Source organism: Stegodyphus dumicola, chromosome X1 (assembly GCF_044657685.1).
Source record: "Stegodyphus dumicola isolate Sdum_Otavi_A_Nest chromosome X1, ASM4465768v1".
Lineage (NCBI taxonomy): Eukaryota > Metazoa > Arthropoda > Arachnida > Araneae > Eresidae > Stegodyphus > Stegodyphus dumicola.
The window spans coordinates 159986807-160009301 of NC_140780.1; the positions used below are offsets into that span (position 1 = coordinate 159986807).

The 22495-nt window shown below is 31.7% G+C and overlaps 1 protein-coding gene across 3 annotated transcripts in view; it reads left to right on the forward strand.

The window, feature by feature from the left end:
* The window catches only part of LOC118181493 (latrophilin Cirl-like), a 255519-nt gene that overhangs the window by 107236 nt on the left and 125788 nt on the right, over nucleotides 1–22495 (forward strand). For 2 of the 3 annotated variants that reach the window (XM_085808637.1, XM_085808638.1), the window contains exon 3: nucleotides 21255–21296. The exons of the other annotated variant lie outside the window; for it this stretch is intronic. In XM_085808637.1, the coding sequence (XP_085664763.1) occupies nucleotides 21255–21296 (42 nt within the window). The remainder of the gene's footprint in view (nucleotides 1–21254; nucleotides 21297–22495) is intronic. 3 annotated transcript variants of the gene reach the window in all.

The window sequence follows — 22495 nt, forward strand, 5'->3', positions numbered from 1 at the left end:
CCGCTATCAATTATACTAGTTAGGTAAACATTAAAAGTAATAACCTTATCATCTATACTACTCTATAATACGATTACTCTATTACAATGTTTCAAAACTATGATACAATAAATTAATACTATACACAATTTCTCTGATACAAAAAGATTACTGTACTAAAATAATTATTCAGTATAAATGTAGCCGAGGGAGTCCACATAAAGGGATAATTCTTAGTTTTTATTTGCATTAGTTTTAGCACAGTTCAAGATAGTTTATTTTATGATATACTTTAGACATATATAAAATTAGATTTGACACAGGTCAGTGCCGAGGTCCATAAGTTTATTAACAATTTTGTTAATCTTTCGTACTGCATGCTTGTTATTAATCATGAACCTGCTAAATGCTTGCTCATTCGTTGGCGGGATCGGCAGGTGCAAATCAGTTGTTAGTGGGCAGTTAGCTACATAATGTTCGGGTGTGCCCAATTCACCGCAAATGCACTGTGCCGTATTTGTAATGCCAAACCTTTCAAAATATACAGGAAAAGGACCATGTCCCGTTATATACCGTATAAGTTGAGCATGTATTATGAGGCGATCATAAACTATGTAAAAATATTTTCCACTTTCTAAAAATGAAGTATATTTTTTGACAGATTATATCCGGCACTTTTGTTGGAACAGCATAGATGTCTTGGCGCTTCCATTATTTTTTATGAAAATATTAAATTTTTGTAACTTAAATTATTTATCATTCGTATGAATATCTTATTATATATTTGAAAAGTGCTCATAAAATTTATTTTTGGGCCCCCACCATGCTAGTCGCACACAGATGTTTTCACTACATCATTTAAAAGTTAATCACTGAATCAGTTAAAATTTATGTTTTGTTAAATTGTTTTCTGTGCTAATTAAAGGAACATTTTCAAAATTTTTTACGTATGAACGCAATAGTGGAATTTTTTAAATTTTTCTTGGTATATATTTATTAAAAAAGCAAGTATTACTTTCAAGTCTACCTCAAGTAGGGAAGACGTAAAATATATCTATGCATACATTGTTTTTAAATTCTGCGAAGAGCTTGTTGTTCATCTACGGGGTTGAACTGTAACATGAGAATCGTAACCCGTACGCAGAAATGATCGCCTTCCCCTTTAGCGATGGGTTTTTCTTTTCTTTTTTTTTTCCCCGTAATTATTCATTGAAAACAATATTAGATGTTTACCTAAAACTTTTGCTCCTCAAACTGAATACATTCGAGCAGAATAGTATTAATAATCCGAAGTTTATGCCTTCTACAACGGTTTCAGCCAAAAATCTTTTGCGAATTTTTTTTTTTTTTTATTTTAAACTTTTGGCTGTTAATCTCATATTTTATTACTATGGTCGAAATAGCAACTCAGAATCTTTTTGGCTTTGATTCTTTAGCTATGAACGTTAAACCTACCACTGACTGAGTGACCAAATCTGTTACAAATAAGTGGCAGAATGGGTTGATGACATAGGCTTTTCGTTACTTTTCTCAGATGTAACATGAATAAGATCCAGTTTTGCTTGTCGAGTCCATCAGTAAGACATCATTTCGCTTAGACAAATGTTTTACGAGGGCTTTGTCTTAACTGATTAAACAAATAATTAACAATGAACATGAAATGTCTGGTATTGCGTTTGATCGTTTTCTTTCTTCCCACCTGCAATTAGATTTGAGAGGAATGAACGCGAAAGTGAAATGCAAAATTAATAACCTTATGTTCTACACGTAAAGCTCCACTTAATGCTAAAAATGATAGCCCACGAAATTCTGTTGCTATTTTGTCAATGGCCTGCCAGTGGCTTAGGGAATGAGAGCGTTTAAACTACCTTATAGTCCTGGATTCGAACGAGCCATTGATATAGGGTGTTTTTCTTGGATTTTTGTCATGTGTATTATGAATGCAAGCTGGTTTTTATGGGCTGGTTCCCTTTCTTCCGCGGAGGCTCCCTTGTCGTAGGTAGGTATCACTTGTATTCTTCGATGTAACTTGAACTCACCAATGGCTGAGTGGTTAAGAACGCTGACTACTGGTCGTCCAACCCAAATTCGGGCTCAGTGAAACGGAGTGGCTGCATCGACGGTTTTCGCAGTTTTCCCATACATAACATGAGTACGAGCCAGTTTCTGTTAGGAAATCGCTTCACGAAAGCATTCCTCTTGTGATTTATTAAACTGAAATAACCTAATTTGTCTTTTACATAATTAAGTAAGTAATTAACCTGAGTTTTGGAAGTGACTTTACCCGAGTGATGCTTTTCGGCAGTTAATACATTTTTTTTTATCTTTTTTAAACGTAAATTTTCATCTGTTGCTTGAGATGAAGTTCTTTTATGAGGATTTAGACCCATTTGTCAACATTATAGCTACTTTTATGAAATCTTTAACTCTAGTCAACTGTTTTTTTATCTTTTTCTGAAAAAACATTTTAGTTTAAATTCAGCAAATAATTTACCCAGGCCATTTTTCTATTTAATTTATCTAAAAACCTTTTAATTGTGCAAATTTAGATTTTTATTTAAATTCTCTTCCACTACTTCATAAATATTTATTATTGCTTATAATTTCTATTTAAACTTTGTTCTTGTTTTGAAGAATCTTAATTATTTTGACATTACGTAGTTGTTTCAAATGTCCGGACACTTGCAATGTAATGCATTCGTCAGGAATGGCCAATACTCAGTGATCACTTTAGCCGGTTCATCACCGAGAATGTTGCAGAAAGATGCACCACAAAGAAAAGAAAAAAAAAAAAAAAAAAAAAAAAAGATTTTACGCACTCCAGAACGAGGAAGTTCCGTCTCGATTTTGATGGGGAACATGCTGCTGGACAGATCCTAGTCTCTCCCACCTCTCTTTCCTTGCCACCAAACCTTTCAAGAAATCTTTCGGCTTGCTAGTATGATAAGTAACCTCATGCCGCACAGATACTGTACGCTTACAAATATCCAAACCTTCTAAAATAATAAGAAATATATAAAAAAATAAAAAAATAAAAAAAGGGATAAAAGCTGTGGTTCAAAGCTACGATAGCCAGCATTGATAACCACTATACCGATCAGGGTGGCCATCTTGGCGTTATAAAACTACGTTTTATTTACCATTTGAAAGATCCCAAGTATGAGTTTTAAGGAAAGCACTCTTTCTGCGAAGAGAAATTAGTGGGAATAAACCAGCAGATTTTAAATTAACACATAAGAGTAAACTTCATATTTCCGACAAACTTCTGCGCGATCGCACGAATTGCCTTGGAATTAATCATAATGAAGAACTGCAAAGGGTTTTGAGTATATTTATTATGGATTAAGTATAAAAGAATTATTTTTTGTATAATTTAAAAGTAAATGAAAAATAATTAAATGGAGGTAGTGCATTGGAAAATAAATTGAAAAACTTGTCTGCTTATGATTTAATTCAAAAGTATAGAAATAACCGAAAGATTTTTTCCCCTGATTTGCTGATTTAAATTCTTTTAACACATTTAGCTTGAAAATTACTCATTTTTTTAATATTAACTTGTTTTTAAAGTACAAAATTTAATTAAAACATTCACAAATTTAAAAGACATATGTGCAAAAAATAGCTTTCACTAAAGATTCCCTGAAGATCCTTTGAAAGTTTCTTCAGTAATGCTTGGAAGCCTCTTAAGATTCTTACAAAAACTTAGAATCCATGCTTAATTTTCTTTTATTACCGCTTTTCTCGAAATGAATTTTTTGTTATTTCATAGATGATAATATTATGAAAGAAACACAAAGCTTTCATAATATTGAGAGTATTTGCCTTAATGGCTCATATTTTCACTTTTAGGGTATAAGATATTTTCTCTCTTCTTTCCGCATGCCTTCGTAATGTAACACTCAGCGCGTATTCGAGAGGTCCAGGCGAGGGCATTGCTCTATTTCATGTCTCCTTCTTCAAAATAACCTAATGACTCTACAAGAGTTCCAATCTAACTGGAAAAAAAATGATGATTGGTTGGTTGGTAATCATTGCAGAGTACTCGAAAGCTATCAACTGAGCAATTAACAGCTGTTTATTTTATAAATCCATCGTAAGTTTGTCATTTCCAATGCAAAAGTTTATTTTTAATTAAATTAAGTTGGTTGTGTTTGCATCTTTAATTAATGTCAGATCTCTTCATTTCAGCTATGTAATTAAAGAAAATGCTGCCCTGAACTAATACTCGGCATTAAGAATCGAGAATGTTTCTTGTAACAAGAAATTAATTACAGTTGCCAGAAACTGGTAAAAAAAACTCTAGAGCATCTCTTTTTAAATCCATTAGCAAGTCTTCGCAGCAGATCGAAATGTTATGATACGTGAATAAATCTTCTGAGCTCAAACAGAATAGACAAGATTTTTGAATAACAAACCAGAAGCTTGAAGCAATTATTTCATAAAGAATTGATTTCAAAAGTAATTATGCAACTAAATCAATATGAGCCAAACAAATTAATCATATTGCTCACATAATATTGTATATAACATAAATTAATTTGAATTTCCATTGTTGTAGTAATAAAACTGGCAGAAAATGAAATTTCGAAAAGTTTACATTTTTTCTGAATTTTCCATTTAGACCTCAGTCCTACTTTACTTTTAAGAAATATGGCAAGGAGAATGGATGTGGTTAGGGCGGCAGAGTCGAGTTAGAGCAGTGTGAACATTAGTTGAATCACAGGCTTCACTGTAACAAGTGGGTATAAAAGACCACAACAAAATAATTTAACTGAACTATTAAGTGAACTACAGTTTATTATGGTATAGTCTTGGCTTTCTTAGCATCGCCGAAACTAAATGCTGAGAAATTCGAATTTTCGGTTAATCGCCTTTTTTAGGTTTGGTTTAGACTTTTATGGCAAAGCACACTAAGAGTTATCTGCCTAAGGAAAGGGATGCCTTCGTGGAGGTCTTTCTAGGGAAACCTGGCTCGTATGCTCGTTACACATGGGGAAAACCACGCAAACGTCCATGTAGTCAGCCCATTCTCCTGGATTCGAACTCAGATCGGAATCACCAATGTTCAGTGATTTTACCCCACTCGATCGCTGGTAGGTCCAGGTCCTTTTCAGAGTAGCATTTAGTTATAGTCCTTTTCCCCTTTCATATTTTGCTCAACAATTTTTTTAAATATTCTTAGAACAAAAGGAGGATAATGTACACTGTAGATATAATAAAATTCTTTTTTTCAGTGTCAAATGTCTTTAAACCTCCAACCTGAACTTGACGAGATTTTTTAGGTTATCTCCAATAAACAAACACAGCCGCCTTGCTTGTGTTCCTTCCAGGGAAAATATTGTAAGGTTTCGCTGGTAAATTAGATGAAAATTACGTTATTCTCTTTTTTTTTTTTTTTTTCTTTTATTAAAAGTAAATAAAATATCACTAGTTTATATTTTAATGATCTGCATGCAATACCTTTGGCGCTTCATCCTATTTAATTATCCCTTATAGTATCATATCAGCCCCTTCATATCCGTCTGTGCATCATTTTCTAGTGTATATATTGGCATATGGCCAATATAATGCACAGATTATGGATTATGATGGCACAACAATTTAGCAGTGCCTGATTTAACCTAGGGCAAGTGTTGCAATTGCCCATGGTCTCCATATTCTCCTATAGTATTTAAAATGCTTCACATTTTACGTACTTTTTCAGTTTTAAGTTATATTAAATTAGAAGAAGAAAGACTTAAAAAATTCTTCTCTTTTTTTTTTCTAGCTTCTGTCAAATAAATAAATAAATAAATAAAGCAATTGCTTATTATCAATAAAAATAATTTTCTGAAGGGGGAAAAATAAACTTATATTTTAAACAGCACGAAATCATTTAAATGAAACATTAAAAAAAATTAAATAAATAAATCATATCAGTGATACGTAATTCATTTTAGTGATATCATATTAGTTCCACGTTGAAACAATTTATGAAGAGGTGCGTCCAGGACCAATTTTGATTTTACTTCTTGGAATCCCGGTATTTCGCGGAACACGATTCGGGAGACGCTGCTTCAGAGTAAAACACTATACTCGAATTTTTTACGTACATGACTGAATGCCTAAAATATCCCTCACTATGGAGTTCGCTGGCGGTTCAAGTTAACTGGAAAACGGCGGTCGCACTCTCTCCGACCTGTTGCTGTAAGACTGCTTTCGCAGTCACGATTTTCACAAAAGACACGCCCCTCCGCTTTTCTTGAGCCTTTAACTTATCCCGCTGTAACAGCAGATGCGCGCTGAGGTGAAAAAAGAAAAAAAAGGGGGGAAGAAAGCTCCGAAACCAGTTTCTTATTCACGGCCCTTATTTGGCGATGTGCTAAACTATTATTACTTTTTTAAATCGTCCAGCAATTTTTTTTACAAAATACAGCAGCGTCTTTTATAAATGAGAGTGCGTTAATAAGCCTATCAGTATTATTCGAACCTGAAAATTAGACTTCATTACATCCCCCCTTTTTCTTATTGCTTATTGCAGTTTTGTATGAGAGGTGAACCAGCTAAAGACTAATAGTATCACTAACAAACTGTGCTTAAAATCTTGCACATTTAGAAATCAATGTGGGGAATTTTTTATCAAAATCTTAACGAAAAGTGTTTTGTTTTTCAAATCTTTTGATCATCTGAAACATAAGAACTGCACATTAAACGCAAACAGTAATATGTACATTTTCCTTCTAATGGCCGGACATTTGCTGGAATGATGGTAATGTTAATTAGGTAAAATGTTTCATTCTAATACTTTTTCTCTCATTTCTAAACATGGAGATACATACGGTGCGTCTACAACATTTTCAGACTGAATTAATTAAATCGAAGTTTGTATAAGTAACCTCTATCGCTATTATCTTTATATAGTCAACTATATCACTATGAAATCACCTAAATCGCTAAATAGCCACCTATGTATGCCTTCTGCATGCATTCCGTCTAATGCCGTCACACATGACACGTTCATAGTGTCTGGAAGCCGTTTGTAAAAAAAAAAAAAAAAAAAAAAAACTTCTAGATGCTTCTAAAAAGAAGTCTTCTGGTGTCTTCGTAAACTCTTGTAAAATCCTCTATTTATTTTTTCATTATGTTTTCCCAGATGATTTCAAAAGGGTGTCCTTGAAAGTGGAATTTCATGTTAAGTAAAAGGAAGTAGTTCGGAATGCAAACTCTGGGTGGTAAGCTGGGTGATAGAGGACAATTGCTCTAACCTTTGGAATAAATTGCTTGACGGTTCAGAGGACATTACCATTCAAAAAACACTTTTTTATTTTCTGCAGACATTAGATCAGAAAAAGCTATTACTATCAGAATATAAAATTAAGCAAAAAATAATCTAAAATTGGTGTTGTCAGTATGAATCTGTAACATCAGATGGCTATTGCTTAGACTGAAACAAATAAATTCATTGAAATATCTTTCCTTAAGACACGATGTTTTAAAGAAATCAAACTGAGATGTTATAGTATTCGTTACCAATAGTTATCATTTCTTAGCTTCGAAGGGGTGGGGGAGGGAATCATTTCCTTAAGAAGCTTGGTAAACTATGTAAAATGCTTATAAAATTACAGTCTCTTGAAATTATGCTTGTCATTAAAGACCTGAAAAGCTCTTCTCAAAGATACATAAAGTCAATGATACTATTAAGCAAAATATGTTCAATGTTGAAGCATCTAATGAAAAATAATACATCTAATTTATTTTTTGAAAACACTACATAGCAAGCAGAAACAGATCAACCAAACGTTGGACCTGCCTCGAACTCACTTCTCGCCAACGTTTCTTTATGTATTTCTTTAAGTAATTTTTTTTTTTTAAATTTCGAGTTGAGATCAGAAGATTTAGAATGTAGTTGGCTCTCCCTTCCCCGGGGAAAAAGAATGATAAAAAAATGCGTTATTATTAAATTTTAATTATGTATTGTACTTATATCTAAATATACCTTAGAGATTTCTGTGTTTCATATGACAAGAAAGCTCAAGTATTTTTTAATGTAATTTATTTAAGTAAATGCACGAGAATGCATTTTAAAAGAACGTAGATATTTATTAGAAGGTTTAAAAAACGCTGAGTGTTCGAAATGTTATTTTTTTTTTTCGAATTTTTCGTTTCACAGTTTTTAATTACAAAAACAGAAACAAGAAAAATACATTTGGCGTTAATTTTACATATCAATAGAAAAAAATCATGAAAAAAATTAAGCTCCTCAACATTAATAATCCTTTTTTAATTAGACAAAAGGAATCAGCAGGAAAATATATATGACTGAAGCAGTTTAGACATATCTGCAGAGATCGGCTTTAGAAGTATTCTTGATCTCAAAGGACAAATGATGAAAAAATGTTGAATGAAAATATCACAAGTTCTGTTTCATTCGCAAATTTAAAAAAAAAAAAAAAAATGTTGGAATTGTTGATTGTCCCCGGGGATTTCACGCATTCGATATAACGTGAAAGCTAGTAGCCTTTACAAGCGATGGAAAGACATAAGAATATATTCATTTAAAAAGTACGTCAGATATTTATACTGGAATTAAGAAAAAGATTATTTAATTGGTGTTGTCAGTATGAATTTGTAACATCAGATGGCTATTGCTTAGACTGAAACAAATAAATTCATTGAAATATCTTTCCTTAAGACACGATGTTTTAAAGAAATCAAACTGAGATGTTATAGTATTCAAACTTTAAGCTAACAAAAAGTTATGCCCATTTTTAATTTTAAGAGTTTTTTTATTATACAAGTTTAGGAGAAGTTCATTTGCAATTAATTTTCCATAGCAAAAAAGGTCCTCAGTATTATTTAAAAAAATTATTTTTATTAGACAGAAAAAATCAACGTAAAACATACAGCTAAAATATTTTTAAAGCATTTTTGAAGAGAACCCCGAACAAAAAGCGATTGAGGCCCCCAGGGATTCGTCATGATTTGAGATCGGAAGTTTTTCTTTAATCAAAGATGGAATGATAATAGTATTGTTTATAAATTGTGTTTTTAATTTAAGACATAAGAAATCAAGAGGAAAAGAAATAGTTAAAAGATTTTAACTACCTGCAGAATACGAACTGGAAAGCAGTTCTGATTTTATCCTCGAGTTAAGAAAAATTGTTTTTTTTATGGACTCGAAAGCTAAAATTCTTTTCATCTTCTTCGAATCTTCGTTTTTCTGCTAGTGAAGGTAGACTTCAAGCATTTTTTGAGACCGAAAAAACATCGGTTAGCATCTGTGACTCTACTACGGATCTCAGGCATTAAATCATTGACAGTATTAACTTCTGATCCTAAATATTTAAATTTGCTAACAGTTTCAAATTTGTAATTCTCGATTTTAAAATAGGAGCTGCTGTTATTACCACATGGCATGTACTTAGTTTTATTTTGGTTGATTGCTAGATGCATTTTGCTGGCTGCAGCCTCTAGAGGTGTAAAGCCTCTCTAAGTGACTCGGGAGTGCATGCGACTATGTCAATATCGTCAGCAAATGCAAAAATCTAAACAGACTTGTTAAAGATAGTTCTACGAGTATTAACATTGGAGTCTTTTATAATTTTTTGGAAGACAAGGTTAAAAAGCAAATAGGCCAGTGCATCACCCTGTCTGAGGCCATTTGAATCAACAATAGGCTCTGAGAGATTATCCTGAATTTTAACCCTGCTTGTTCGTCTCAGTAAGAGTAATGGCGACCAAATTTATAAGTTTTTCAGGTATTGCAAATTCTCTCATAGCTTCAATTAAATATTTTTTGTTTACTGAGTCGTAGGCAGTCTTAAAATCAACAAAAAGGTGGTGCGTTGTTATGCAATATTCATTAGTTTTTTTCCAAAATTTGCTTAATGTTAAAGAAGATACATGCACGAAAGGAATAAATAATATATGTCCTTGGAGATTATTGAATCTGTAAATTTTCTTTCACTTATTTAATTTAGATTATTTGATTTATGGAAAAGCAGGCGTAGACTATTTGCCTACCATAAAGTGTCCCTTTTTGGAGGACTTTCTAGGGAAACTGGCTCATACTAACATTATACATATGAAAAGTCTCGAAAGTTCCCATCCAGCCAACTCAGTCGAGGTAGATTTAAACTTGAGTCGAATTAAAAGAGTCTGCGATCTTACCATTCGATCGCTGGTGAGCTTTTAGTTAAAGAAAGAGACAATCATATTGCTAATTAAAGTAACACAATAACATAATAATATCTGCCCTACATTGCTTAGAAATAACAAATCATATGTAAAAATGATTGTAATATTAAGTTTAGAGTTAATTAGTAATCTTATACTGAAATTTAGCACTAAAACATGTCTCTTATATATACTACTAATTTAATTGCTACTTATAGGTTATAATTTTGGGACTTTATTGGTTGCGACGGTAAACACAAAAGTCTTTGCTAACAGTAGGTACTTGAATTAGAATTTTGATACACTACGTCACTGCAGCTTGTGCTTACGGTAAAGCCTCGAGGGCAATCTGTCTAAGGGAAGGGATGCCTTCATGGAGGACTTTCTAAGGTAAATTGGCTCGCATGCACGTTACACATGGAGAAAACCACAGAAACGCCCATGCAGCCAACCTGCTCTAGATTTGTGAAAGGTTTCACTTAAATATTATTACTTAGTATTTTACTCAGATCTCTTAAAATATCTGCGAAAGAGGTGGAATTTCAATTATCATTAATTTGTAACATTTTTCTAACATAATAAACAATGTTTGAAATGTTAAATTAGTTTTTTTCTAATGTATAGGTTCGAGAAAAAAATTTCTGAGACTCTAAGTCGAAATATGTTGATAAAACTATTATAAACAAAAGGAAAACTTATCAGTAGTTATAAAACACTGAACGAGATGAATTCATAAACAAGCTCATTGTCTTTATTCTGTATTACTTTCTGTAAGAAATAAATAAAAGTAAATTTTCAAAAAGTTGAGAAAACTAAATAATAATAATAATAAAATAATAAATTATTTTTTAATTATACGCCATCTCTTAACAGATTGCTATTGATTTGCCACTTTCCAGATCTGCGATGCTATGCCGGAGATTAAATTTATTTCTGAAGTGACAATTCGTCATTTCTTGCAGTTCTACTCGGTCTTATTTATTCATAACGAGTAATGTAAGAGGGAGGTCCAAGATCTTTACCTATAATTCAAGATTATAAGGATCTCCAAAAAACTGCATACTTGAATCCAAAATTTTTGTTTTGTACTTTCATTTCTATTCAATTGGGGGGAGGGAGTTCTTGCGTAAGTAACAGGTAGAAATTTTCCCTTTTACGTCTGAATGGTGCAGGGATAATAAAGGTAGAGCTATCAAATCTGTTCAACCGCCATCATCTTCCAAAAGTAACCCCAGCGGCCATCTCATAAGGAATCCAGGTACAATGAGCCTCCTAAACTAGGGCAGCATTTGAGTTCCGGAGCCATCAATCAGCTCTGGATAATTCTTAATTAATCATGGTACGTGTGTAATTTGGACTTTAACCACTTCACGTGACCGGATGAGCCTGTCAAACTTTGCCATTATTACTTTTATTTTTTTTTCCGGTTTTTGTAATTAATTTTATTTATATTATCAGTTTCTAATATAAATAATTGAGAATAGTTTTTGATTATTTTTCAATTTGTTTAATTTTATTATAGCTTCATTTATTATAGTTTCATTTAATTTTTCACGGTTTCATTCATATTAGTATTACTGTGTTGCAGAAAATAAAACAAGTAAACGAATATTCCCCTCCCCACAAAAATTGGGGGCTTTCAACAACAGAATAATATTTTCCATAAATTCCTAATCTCCGGCTAAAGCTGAGATGTCACTATCTTCAACATATCGCTATAAAATCGAAAAGTTGTTTAACAAAATTTATCAGATTAAAGGTTTACATGAATTATGACGCTGCTGTATGGGTATATAGCCTTTCCCTTTTAAATAATTAATCATACATTTTTAAATAAAGCAAATAATATTGGAAGCTTTCAAAGAGTACAGGCAATAGATCTTAAAATAAAATAAATTTTACCGCATAAAAACTAGTTGAATTAGAGAGGGAGACTATGGCTTTCTTTTCCAGATATGAATAAGAATGTTGCTTTTCCAGAATGTTTTTCACTTCGATACCAAATGAATCGGCGATTTCCAAATATTGAAAACTCGTATTACAACTATGACCAGCGATGAACTTTCAAAAGAATATATACCATCGAAATGTATTTTATGCAAATGATCTTCACCTTTAAACAGAATTGTATATTCCGAGGAGAGGAAATATAGAAACTTATTTGAAAGAAGTACTTAAAAGAATAAAGGAAGTTAGTTATTTCATAAATATTTATACCGAATCTTTAGCAAATATATATTATAGCACTTTCAAACTAAAGAAACTATTTCTGCAAGTTACTACTGACTTACATTTGACTACGCGCCCTGTATTTATCATTTGGATAAACAACAAGGTATTCTGAGTATATTTACTTTTTATCTGGCGCCCAACTGTACTGTGGTTAACGTCGCTGATTACCGTGCCGAAGGGCCCGGGCTCGAATCCCGGAGAAAGCATGGATGTTTGTAAATGTATAGTGTCCGTGCGGCATGGGCGCACTCCAGATATGCGGCGAGGCGAAAGTCTCTCACGTGAGGCTGGTGGTAAGGGAGAAGGGGTAGGACCCTCGAACTCGCTCCCCCCCCGGGGTACTCTCCATCAAAATTGAGGAGCGGAACTGAGCTAAATCGCACTGTCACCTATATTGTGCTCAAGGCTGTTGCCAATGGCAGGCGTAAACTTGTGTTCGTTGCCACGAGGAATTTCGTGGGCTTGGTCTGAAGTCAGACAAGTGAGCATAAACAGCAACAACTTTTTGTGTATATTTCATTAATTCTTAAGCAGCATATTGAGCGGAAATAACATTGGGGTAATTTTGTGTTAAAATTAAAAAAAAAATTATGATTCTATATATATATTCTTCACTCCGTATCACTAAAGAAATATATATTCATATTTGGAATTATGGGTATCGCCTGTTAAACAAAATTAGGCATAGTTTCTACTTTTGTGGAGATCAAATGTAAAAGTGAACCGAAGTATTTCCAAGCTAACTTCTGGCTACGTGTAGTCAATTAGACTTATCGCCCTATCTCATTTTTCCAGATAAATAACTATGAACTGGGAAAAAGGATTAAAATAAATATTTTTTATTGTAACTTCAACTAGACGCAGTTCGTATATTACAAATTAAGTCACCGGCCGTTTGCCGAATTTCACAGAACAAAAATATCTAAGTTAAACTTAAATAGTTAAAAAATGCAGTTCTCACGTCAAAGCCTACTGTAAGCTTTGGATGAGACTCTCTAAAACAGATCTGCAAACATGGCTAGCAAAATACTAAAGCCGAATTCAGGTAATCTAGAAACTGGGCGTAAATAATGCGGAGGTCAGCTAACGCTGCCAAAGCTCTGTCGTAATTTCAAGAACTTTGTTCTTACATACGGGGTAATTAATTTTCATCTTGCTAACAACCGACAAAAGAAGACGTGACAGTGAAGATATACATAAAATAAATATAAAACCCTGCAAATATACTATATCATTTCTTTGAATATGCGTTAAGTACTTAAGATTGCAAGCATGTATTAGATGCTATGGACTGATATGCATTTCTTCAGTCAGTCTTAAAATTTAGTCGGCACTTTTTCAGCGGAAGATGCAAATCTATACAGATCCGTTTAATTTTGTTTGGGAGCTAGTTATTTCATTTATTTTTTTTTTTTTTTTGTGTGTGTATGTGCAATCATCGCTGACATATTTTAGTAGGCTATAAAATTACGTAAATGTTTTTAAAAAACACTAGCATAAAATAACAGGAAATAACAGAAGCCTTTTTGGCACTGAAATCGAATATATTCTCACAAAAATGTCATAAATGACATCTGCTCTTGAAATTCGGAAAACTAATTACGAATACATATATTTACAGACAATCTAAAATTACAGGTAATCTAAAATAGTTATAAATCTAAAATTGCTACAGATGCATAAGGCAAATTATTTATTGATATATAAGTATTTAAAAAATATTGCACGAATAAATATATCTCGGACAGTTTGTCGTAGACCTTTAGTTCTTCTTTATAAAATTAATCAAAAAGTTGGGCATTCAGATTATGGTAATGACTATGGTATTGCACATGATATCTTTTTGCAAAAATATACGGAATTTAAATTTTTACATATGCCCCTTATATATAAATGTAATTGAGAGGAATGTTTCTAGCATCCAAAATACTCGAATAAAAAATTCCAGCCTCATTAAGATCAAAATAACGCGAGAAATTTCTGCTTAAAACTGTAGGGTTAGGAACGGTGCATAGGTGCTGCTGAAAACCATTATATATGTTAACATTCCGATGCTAATTTCTAAACGGTACCTTTCATTAAAAAGGGAGTTTACGTTTATCTGAATTCAGTTAGATAAACGTAAATTCCCATTAGAGGAAAAAATTAGTAAAATTACTTCAATAACTAAAATTGGATGAAAATCAGGTGAAAGTAACTTTTGTGTAATTTTGGCAATTTTTAGGGCCAAACTTGTTTGTCATGGGCAATTTTTAAGGGTTTAAGTAGGATAAAGAATGATTAAGTAATTGGAATTTTTAGAATTTTCTTCGCAGAGGGCCCGTATGAAACTTTAAATTTCGTCATATTTGTTAAAAGTTGTAATGTGAAGAAAGCTATTACAACCTAAAAGCCGACCCCATTTGATTCATATCTGAAAAAGGAAACACTTGTTGTATGAGAAATTGTTCAAAAAAGATTTAGTCGGGCAATCGTTTTGATATGCAGGATAGTCGAGAAGGGAATTCACCTTGAATTAAAGATAATGAAATAATTTAAAACGGCTTTCATATCAGTAATTTTGAAACACTATTTTGAGAGTGAATATTACGAGCAATACTCTCTTTAACATATCTGGTTTGTTAAAATCATTAGGAAATATAATTATCAAATTCATTAATCTTTAATGTAAGTAGATATCTTATACCTTTAGGTGTTATATCTATAAATAGAAGTTTGAAATAATTTAAAATTAAGCAATGAAACAACTTAGACTGTCTTAGATTTTAAATAAAATTCCAATAAAATAATGTCTATAAATTAAGAAGCAAAGAAAATCTTCTGTTGTGAAATAAATGAAGAACATTTTACATTTCAATCCTAAGTAAACCTCCTTTTTAGATTTTTTAACGTTGTTTGTTAACATTGTGACACCAGAATATACTCCTAGAATTAAAACGGGTAAGTATGAAGCAAACATTTTTTTGAAATATTCTGTGACGTAAGCTTACTTAATTTAGGAAAAAAGGGCTGCGTGGAAGATATTAAAAACAACCTTTAAGAACGTTAAGAATATTATGCATTCCTATGGTGGAACTAGAACACTACCTACAAATTTTAAAGATCATTTAAATGTTTTTTTTTATTTGTTCCTATTTCCAGTTCATGGAAAGAAAAAACTTTCTTAGTAACTTAAAAAGTAAAAAACGAAATTCGATATTTGCTTCTTAAGTAATTTTTACCTTGAAATAATAAGTGTTATAATGTTTGTTATTTTTTTTTCTTAGTGAACAACAGTTCTGTTTGCAACATATCCGATGAATTTTAGCGCCGGAAGCCGCAAGACAGTGTAATCCGTTTTTGATAACAAGCATCAACTCTTTCTTTTGCATGGTGTATTCATTAATATGCATTGGATTGGCTTATTTATTTACGGCAAAAAATACTTTACTTTCTGCCTATGGGAAGAGATTTTCTAAGAGAAACTGGCGATATTTATTTTAGGAATATGAAAAACCACTGAAGTCTTATGCACCCAGTTTGTTCCATTGCCGGGAGCAGAATTGAGGATGAACTCGGAATTAGCCATTTCTCCCCTTTTCGCCATTTATCAGTATAGAATAGTGTTCCAAAGTAGAAATACGAAAAACATAGAATTATTGTTGATTATTAAAATTTTTGCAATGCACAGCGTCCACCATCAAGATAGCAGTTGTCTGTGGTGAAACATTTAAGACATCTGGCTCGTATTTATGTTATTCGAAACTACGACCATGACACTTCCAGGCGGAATATGCAAATTGTAATGGTAATTTAAAAAATTGCGAAACGAAAAGAGTTGGAAATCACAAAAAAGGTTAAAAAATAATAATAAAAGGAGAATGTGTAATGTTAACGTTTTCACTATTCTTCTTGTATTACTTGTATAGGCACGTTTTTATTTATTACTCATTCGCGTACTATTTTGGGATGCGTATCATATAACACGTAAAATGATTCATTTTAGTTAATTTAGCATGGCTTTTTAAAGTTTTTATTGAATTTTCTTGCTTTGTATTTCACACATAAACTATATGCAACATCTGGAGATAAAAAAAAGAGCTATGTTTATTATCAAATTAAGCATCATCTTTAAAGGCATAGATATTAATAACTGTAACTAATAGAGTGCATTTGTAATGCACTCACTATTGCCAGCTAAATGTTTAAATGACGTCTTCTCCCACCCTTTAAACCAAAGGCAAGAGAAGCAGTTGTCGTTCCCTGCGAGTTGAGAGCCATCCTAAAAATTTGTTTTCCCTTTGCTATAAAGTAAGTATGGGCCAATTTTGCCTTCGAAAATGCACCACAATATCATCCTACTTATGGAAATATCCATCATGTACGTTGTCAAAATTAATTAATCCAATTCATTCCTGTTCTGGGATTTTTTGATATGTTTTCGTATCTATTTTCATAACATAATACTCTTGCAGGTAAATAAGTTTAACCAAATGTCTGAAGGATAATTAACTATTTTTTGGTTATGTGTGTGTATGGCGAAACATACAAGAGATCTTAATTAAGAGAAACTGGCTTGTATTCAGGTTGCACATGGAGAAAATCGCGGAAAATAACCCATGCAACCAGTCCGTTTTCCTGGGTTGGAAGCCGATTCGAACTATCGACAGTTTTAATCACTCTGCCACTGGAGAAACAATTGAGGTACTCATTATGCAAAAAGAAACTGATCACTCACATCGATTAGGAAATTGTTATGACAGGTATGCTTCCAGGTGTATCTGAAACTAAGCTGAAGTAAACATGCTTTACAAACAATTAATTCAGGCATCTGTTGAGTTGAGAATTAGTAAATATGATTAGTGTAGTACATCAAAGATCAGAAAAGTATTTACTTGGTATCATCCTCTCATTTTGGTCAGTGGCCAGAAAGTTTTGAGAGCTGCTAGTGAAGAGTAGGGGAAGATGGTCTGCTAAGATTAAATAGGTCTGCTAAGATAGTACTAAAATAAGAGTATCGATATAGAAGTAATTCCTACTGCAGGTGACATAGTCTTTGCAATTTAGATTAGAAGTGATGCAAGAATAAGCTCTATACGCAATGATGTTAAATATGTCATAAATAAAGTATTTGTAAATCGTATGCATGACATCAGTTATTAAAGAAAAATTCGTTACTTATTTCTCTTTCCTCTTCTCCCTGCGAAGCTGCCAGAATATTAGGAATCATAAAAGGATTAAGGAAATACAGTAGAGATGTTCAAGACTGCATCTTATGGAACACCGTGGTTTTGTGGAACCTTTTAGGGATTTCATAACGTCTTTATAAATGTCATTTATAACTGCATTACGAGTGCTTTGATGAAATGTATTCCCTAATCTAACTATGCTACGTCATTATTTAAAACTAATACAGATACACAAGATTAAATATTTGCCAGCTGTAAAATATCAGTCTTTGTCCTAAACTTAATTCATTACTAAATTCATTAATATCTTAATTTTCCTTTGAAGTAAATCATAATTTCTTAAAGCGAATTTTTTTGTACTAGGATTTCAAAAACTAACATTTAAAGTGTGTGTTACCGAAAATATTAAAAGTTTGAAGTAGAATAATTAATAACTTGAGTACATTTCTTACGTGTTAGAAAAAGCATGATGATTGATTGGAATCCCGGCGTGCCAAAATACTTGTTTGGAACAGTAGGGGAAAAAATTATTTTTCGGAGATTTATTTAAACAGAAAATGTCCACCACTGATGAGCATGCATATTTATATTTAATTTTGATATTTTGCTTGCATGTTACTGTTGAGCATAAACTGAGGAAAGAAATGCTGCTTTTTAATTAATCTTCTTGAGTATTTACATTTAATCTAACTAAATCAGAGCCCTTTTATTCAGACTAATAGGTCCTTCATGCGTAATAGATGGACATACCCGAGTTTTAAAACACAAATTGTTTTATTTACATATCGAAGTGGGGGATGAACATTTATTATTCTTGTTTAAATTCGAAGACTAGTTGTTGTTCTCGGTTCAGATGTTTAAATCATTAACTTATACAAACATTCGATTTATTTCCAAACATATGACGTGAGTTATGAAATTTAAAGTGTAACCTAGAAATAGCTGTCGAACAGTCTAAAATTTTTGCATGCTTTCTTTTCTTGCTAAATATAAATACAAATGCTGTGTATTATTTTTGGCGCATTTATTTTCTCTATGGACATAATAAAGTAAACCATATAAAAAATGTCGCATCTTTTTAAATCTTACAAAAAAGTTGCTTTTCGGAATTTTTTCAACCTTGTGAAATCAAGAAATCTTGGAGCTTGCAGCATAATTAAATTCCTAAGTCCTAGAATTCTTCCCAGATTACGTTATATATTCTAATACTTTTATTTTTCTTTATATATGAAGGAAAGAAACTGCATTACAATGTATAAGTACGAAATGGTTTCATTTTCCTGATGTAATAACTCCCAGTTTCCAGACTTTAATTTAGAAATGGACCTTTAATCAATATTTCATAAGTTCGAAAACCCGTAAACAGAATATTTACTTATTTATTATTAAGCATAATCCCATTTAACTATTTTTCAAAATATGAAAAGTGAGTATATTTGCATGCTTTGCGCTTTAATATTGCATACTGGTGATTGTTTTTATACATTACGCATAAACGCAAACTATTGTAAACCGTTCGCCAAGATTCGAGACCCGGACCGAACTACCATTGTTCAGCTATTTAATTACTTGGCTGCTGTTGGTCCTGAGCTAGACGGGTATTTTTAAGCATGGATCACTGCTAAAAGTTTTTGTGTCTAGTCTTATGTTGCTTGCACAATAATGCACGAAAGCCTTATTACTCCGCAGCTCAATGCAAAATTTCATAACCATGACTAGGTCTTCCTTTTTTAAAATGTATTCAGCACACGAGGCTGTGAAGGCAAGTTAGGTTACGATAATTCCAAAACTTTTATCATCTAATTTACATTTATGCGTTTTATGAAACAAATTTATCTTAATAGCAATTTTAAATCCATTTTTATAAATATCAGTTTTACGTGCCTTATTGACACCTTTTCTACATTACATTAAGTCTTAAATTAGAGCAATTGTCAAATACTGTTATATACTAGTATGTTAAAAATATATCTATAGTTAAGCTTTCATTATATGACAGTTTATTCATAGATATTCGAAAATACATTTATCATTCATTAAATTAATGAGCATTAGTTATATTTATAAATGCATTTCTTAAAATATGATTTTATGCATTTATGACATCTATAAACATTCCTTTCAGTATATGAAATAGCAAACGTATATGATTTGATGTTTTGAATTTTGTTTTAAAATAAAAGACATTAGATATGTAAAAGCATTAAAGATGCTTATTCATATTGGTTCATAAAAAAATTAAGCTTAACTATTAAAAATAATGTGCATTATCTTTTAACTTATTATCCGATTTCAGAATCATTAATTCTTTCGCCCTTTTTCTTTTTTTGTTAACATTTTACGAGTCTGTATGAATCGGTTTTCGCGTCGCTGCCTATCGATCGAGTGAAGGAAAAAAATGCTGCTTTTTTCTTAGATACATTTCCACATAAACACATTTCTTAATTTTTCTTTTCATTAGTAAATTTTATTGCCTTGCATAACTGAAAATACAATTTACATTCTTTATTTTTAAGCTTCCATTTTAAGCATCCAAATGATGAATTTTAGTGCTCGAAAACTCAAAGATTTAGAGTCTGCAACAAAACAAATTACAATAATAGCAGTTTCATTAATGTATCTATCTGAGCTTTTTTAACTGTGTAATGAAATGTGGCTATATTATTTATTTGTTTTAATAGGAAAATCAGTAATTTAAGCTCCGGCTTTCGGTCTCTTCTGACGACCTGACTGGTACGATAGTGTATACTGTAGTACTGACTGTACGTAGTGTATCGTGTCTTTGCGCACGGGAGCACAAAAAATAACGGTGAACAGAAGGTTTCTACGAGAGGTTGGTTTTAGGAATGACAGTTAGATCCGTTCTCCTTCAAAATTAGGACAAAGCTGGACTAAAGTCGACCTGTGATCTATAAGTGCTTAAGACTTTGGCTAATGGCAGGTAATTTCTCCTCATGGACACAAATTCATGGACCTGATCGGGATTTCTCAGACCGGGAGAATAAGTAATAACAATTACAATGATTTAAGTGTTTCCGAATCAAGAGGCCGACATTTAATATAATGTTGCATGATTTCTGTAAAAGTGTTTTAGTGTATTTTAAATCGTATTTGTATAAAAGAGTGAAATTTCATTTGTCAAAATTATTGATCATCAGACTTTTTCCTTAAAAAAGGGGGGTTGAGGAATTAAAGTTTTTGAATGCTGTCAAGGAAATTTATACTTTTGACGACCAAGTATGTTTTACGACCTCAATATTTAAAAACAAAAATTTTCCCTGGGGAAAGATTTTCATTTATGTAGCAAGGTCGTTCGTTTATTTATGGTGTATTGGTGGTATTTCAACTTATTTAAAAGTTCTCAAACAGATTTTAAGTTTTCAAAAAAGGTAATGTATTCTACTAGCAGTAGTATTTTATGTATTATTCTACGTAACGTAATTAACCTTATTCTTACTCCGGGCTTAAAAATACTGATAAAACAGAAAAATAGATTTTTATTTTAGAAAAATTTGAAAAGCCATTATTAAGCATATTATTCATTAAGAGGCAATTCTATGATTTTGATACCATTGTTAATTATCATTTCATTATTTTATGTTTTATTTTATTTCATTTGGTTTTATATCTTTAGTATTATTTATATTTTATTTTGTTTTTAGTTCACGAAATTTTTTTTGTTAGATTTTTCTCTGCATTATTGTTTCAAATTTTTTTCAGTTTCATTTCCGCATATCTTATTGAAGCCACCGCTATTATTAGGTAAACTTTATTTTTCCTTTGTTATTTTATTTTTGTCCTAAGATTTTTTAAACATAACATTACAACTTATTTGCTCTTTCATACTGCGTTATATGTAAGGAGCAATGAAAAATCATACATAAGGTTTATTTTATAAGGAGAAAAAATGTATGAGCAAAAATATTCGTATTTTGTTTGCTATATTTCTTGCCATTTCTTTCATTCATTATGTAGCTTTACCTTTACCTGAGCGTAAATCTCGATATATTTTGTTTTAAGTAACCCTTTTCATTCTCCTATGAAATTAAGAAATAATTTCTTAATTTTTGCACTTTCAAGAGTAGCTAGGAGTCTGAATATGTTACTAAATTTGTTTAACTCTATCACATGCACATTAGACCCCAGTATAAGATAAGTAATCGAGGAACATCATTTTTCTTGAATAGTTAATACCCTCAAAAGTCACTGGAGTTTCGCGCATTGTTCGGATGTAATAAATGTCTGTGATCAGTTATACAGATTTATGACATTTTGGGGTATTTATGATGTTCTATTTTATATTAAATTGAATTTTTAAGTTTAAAAACACCTCCGAACCATACGTAGAAAATTAAACTGCACATCATAAGATCCGGTATGTAATCCGGCAATGTACCCAAATAAATTTTGTTCGACAAGTAAATTTACTTTTAAAACACCTTAACATGTTATTACATATTTTAGAACTCTTTTAACACATTTTAGGAGATATGTTTTTATTGTCTGCCTCACGATGTTGCAATTTAGGATATCATGTATTAAATACCCAGACTCCATTTTGTACCACTTAGTAAAATAACAATAGCATTGCTTTTAAATAATTATTTATTTGTTACAATTGTTTTTAATTATGCATTTAATTGCAAAATAATGTGAAAGAATAATAAAAGAATACAATATGAAAATTTATATATATTATATATATATATATATATATAGAGAGAGAGAGAGAGAGAGAAATATAGACAGATAGATCTAAGTTTTAGAAGAAAATAGGGGTATAAGTAAGGATGGAACAGCCACGGAAAGGAGACTATTTGTAGTAGTAACACATTTCTTCGCTTAACTTCGCCAGTATGGACAAAGTTCTCTGTAATCCCCCCTTCCTCCTCCCCTAAAAAGGCAATTTCTCGAACATTTTATCCGGAGAGAATTTTTCGCTCAGTATTATTCCTCATCTT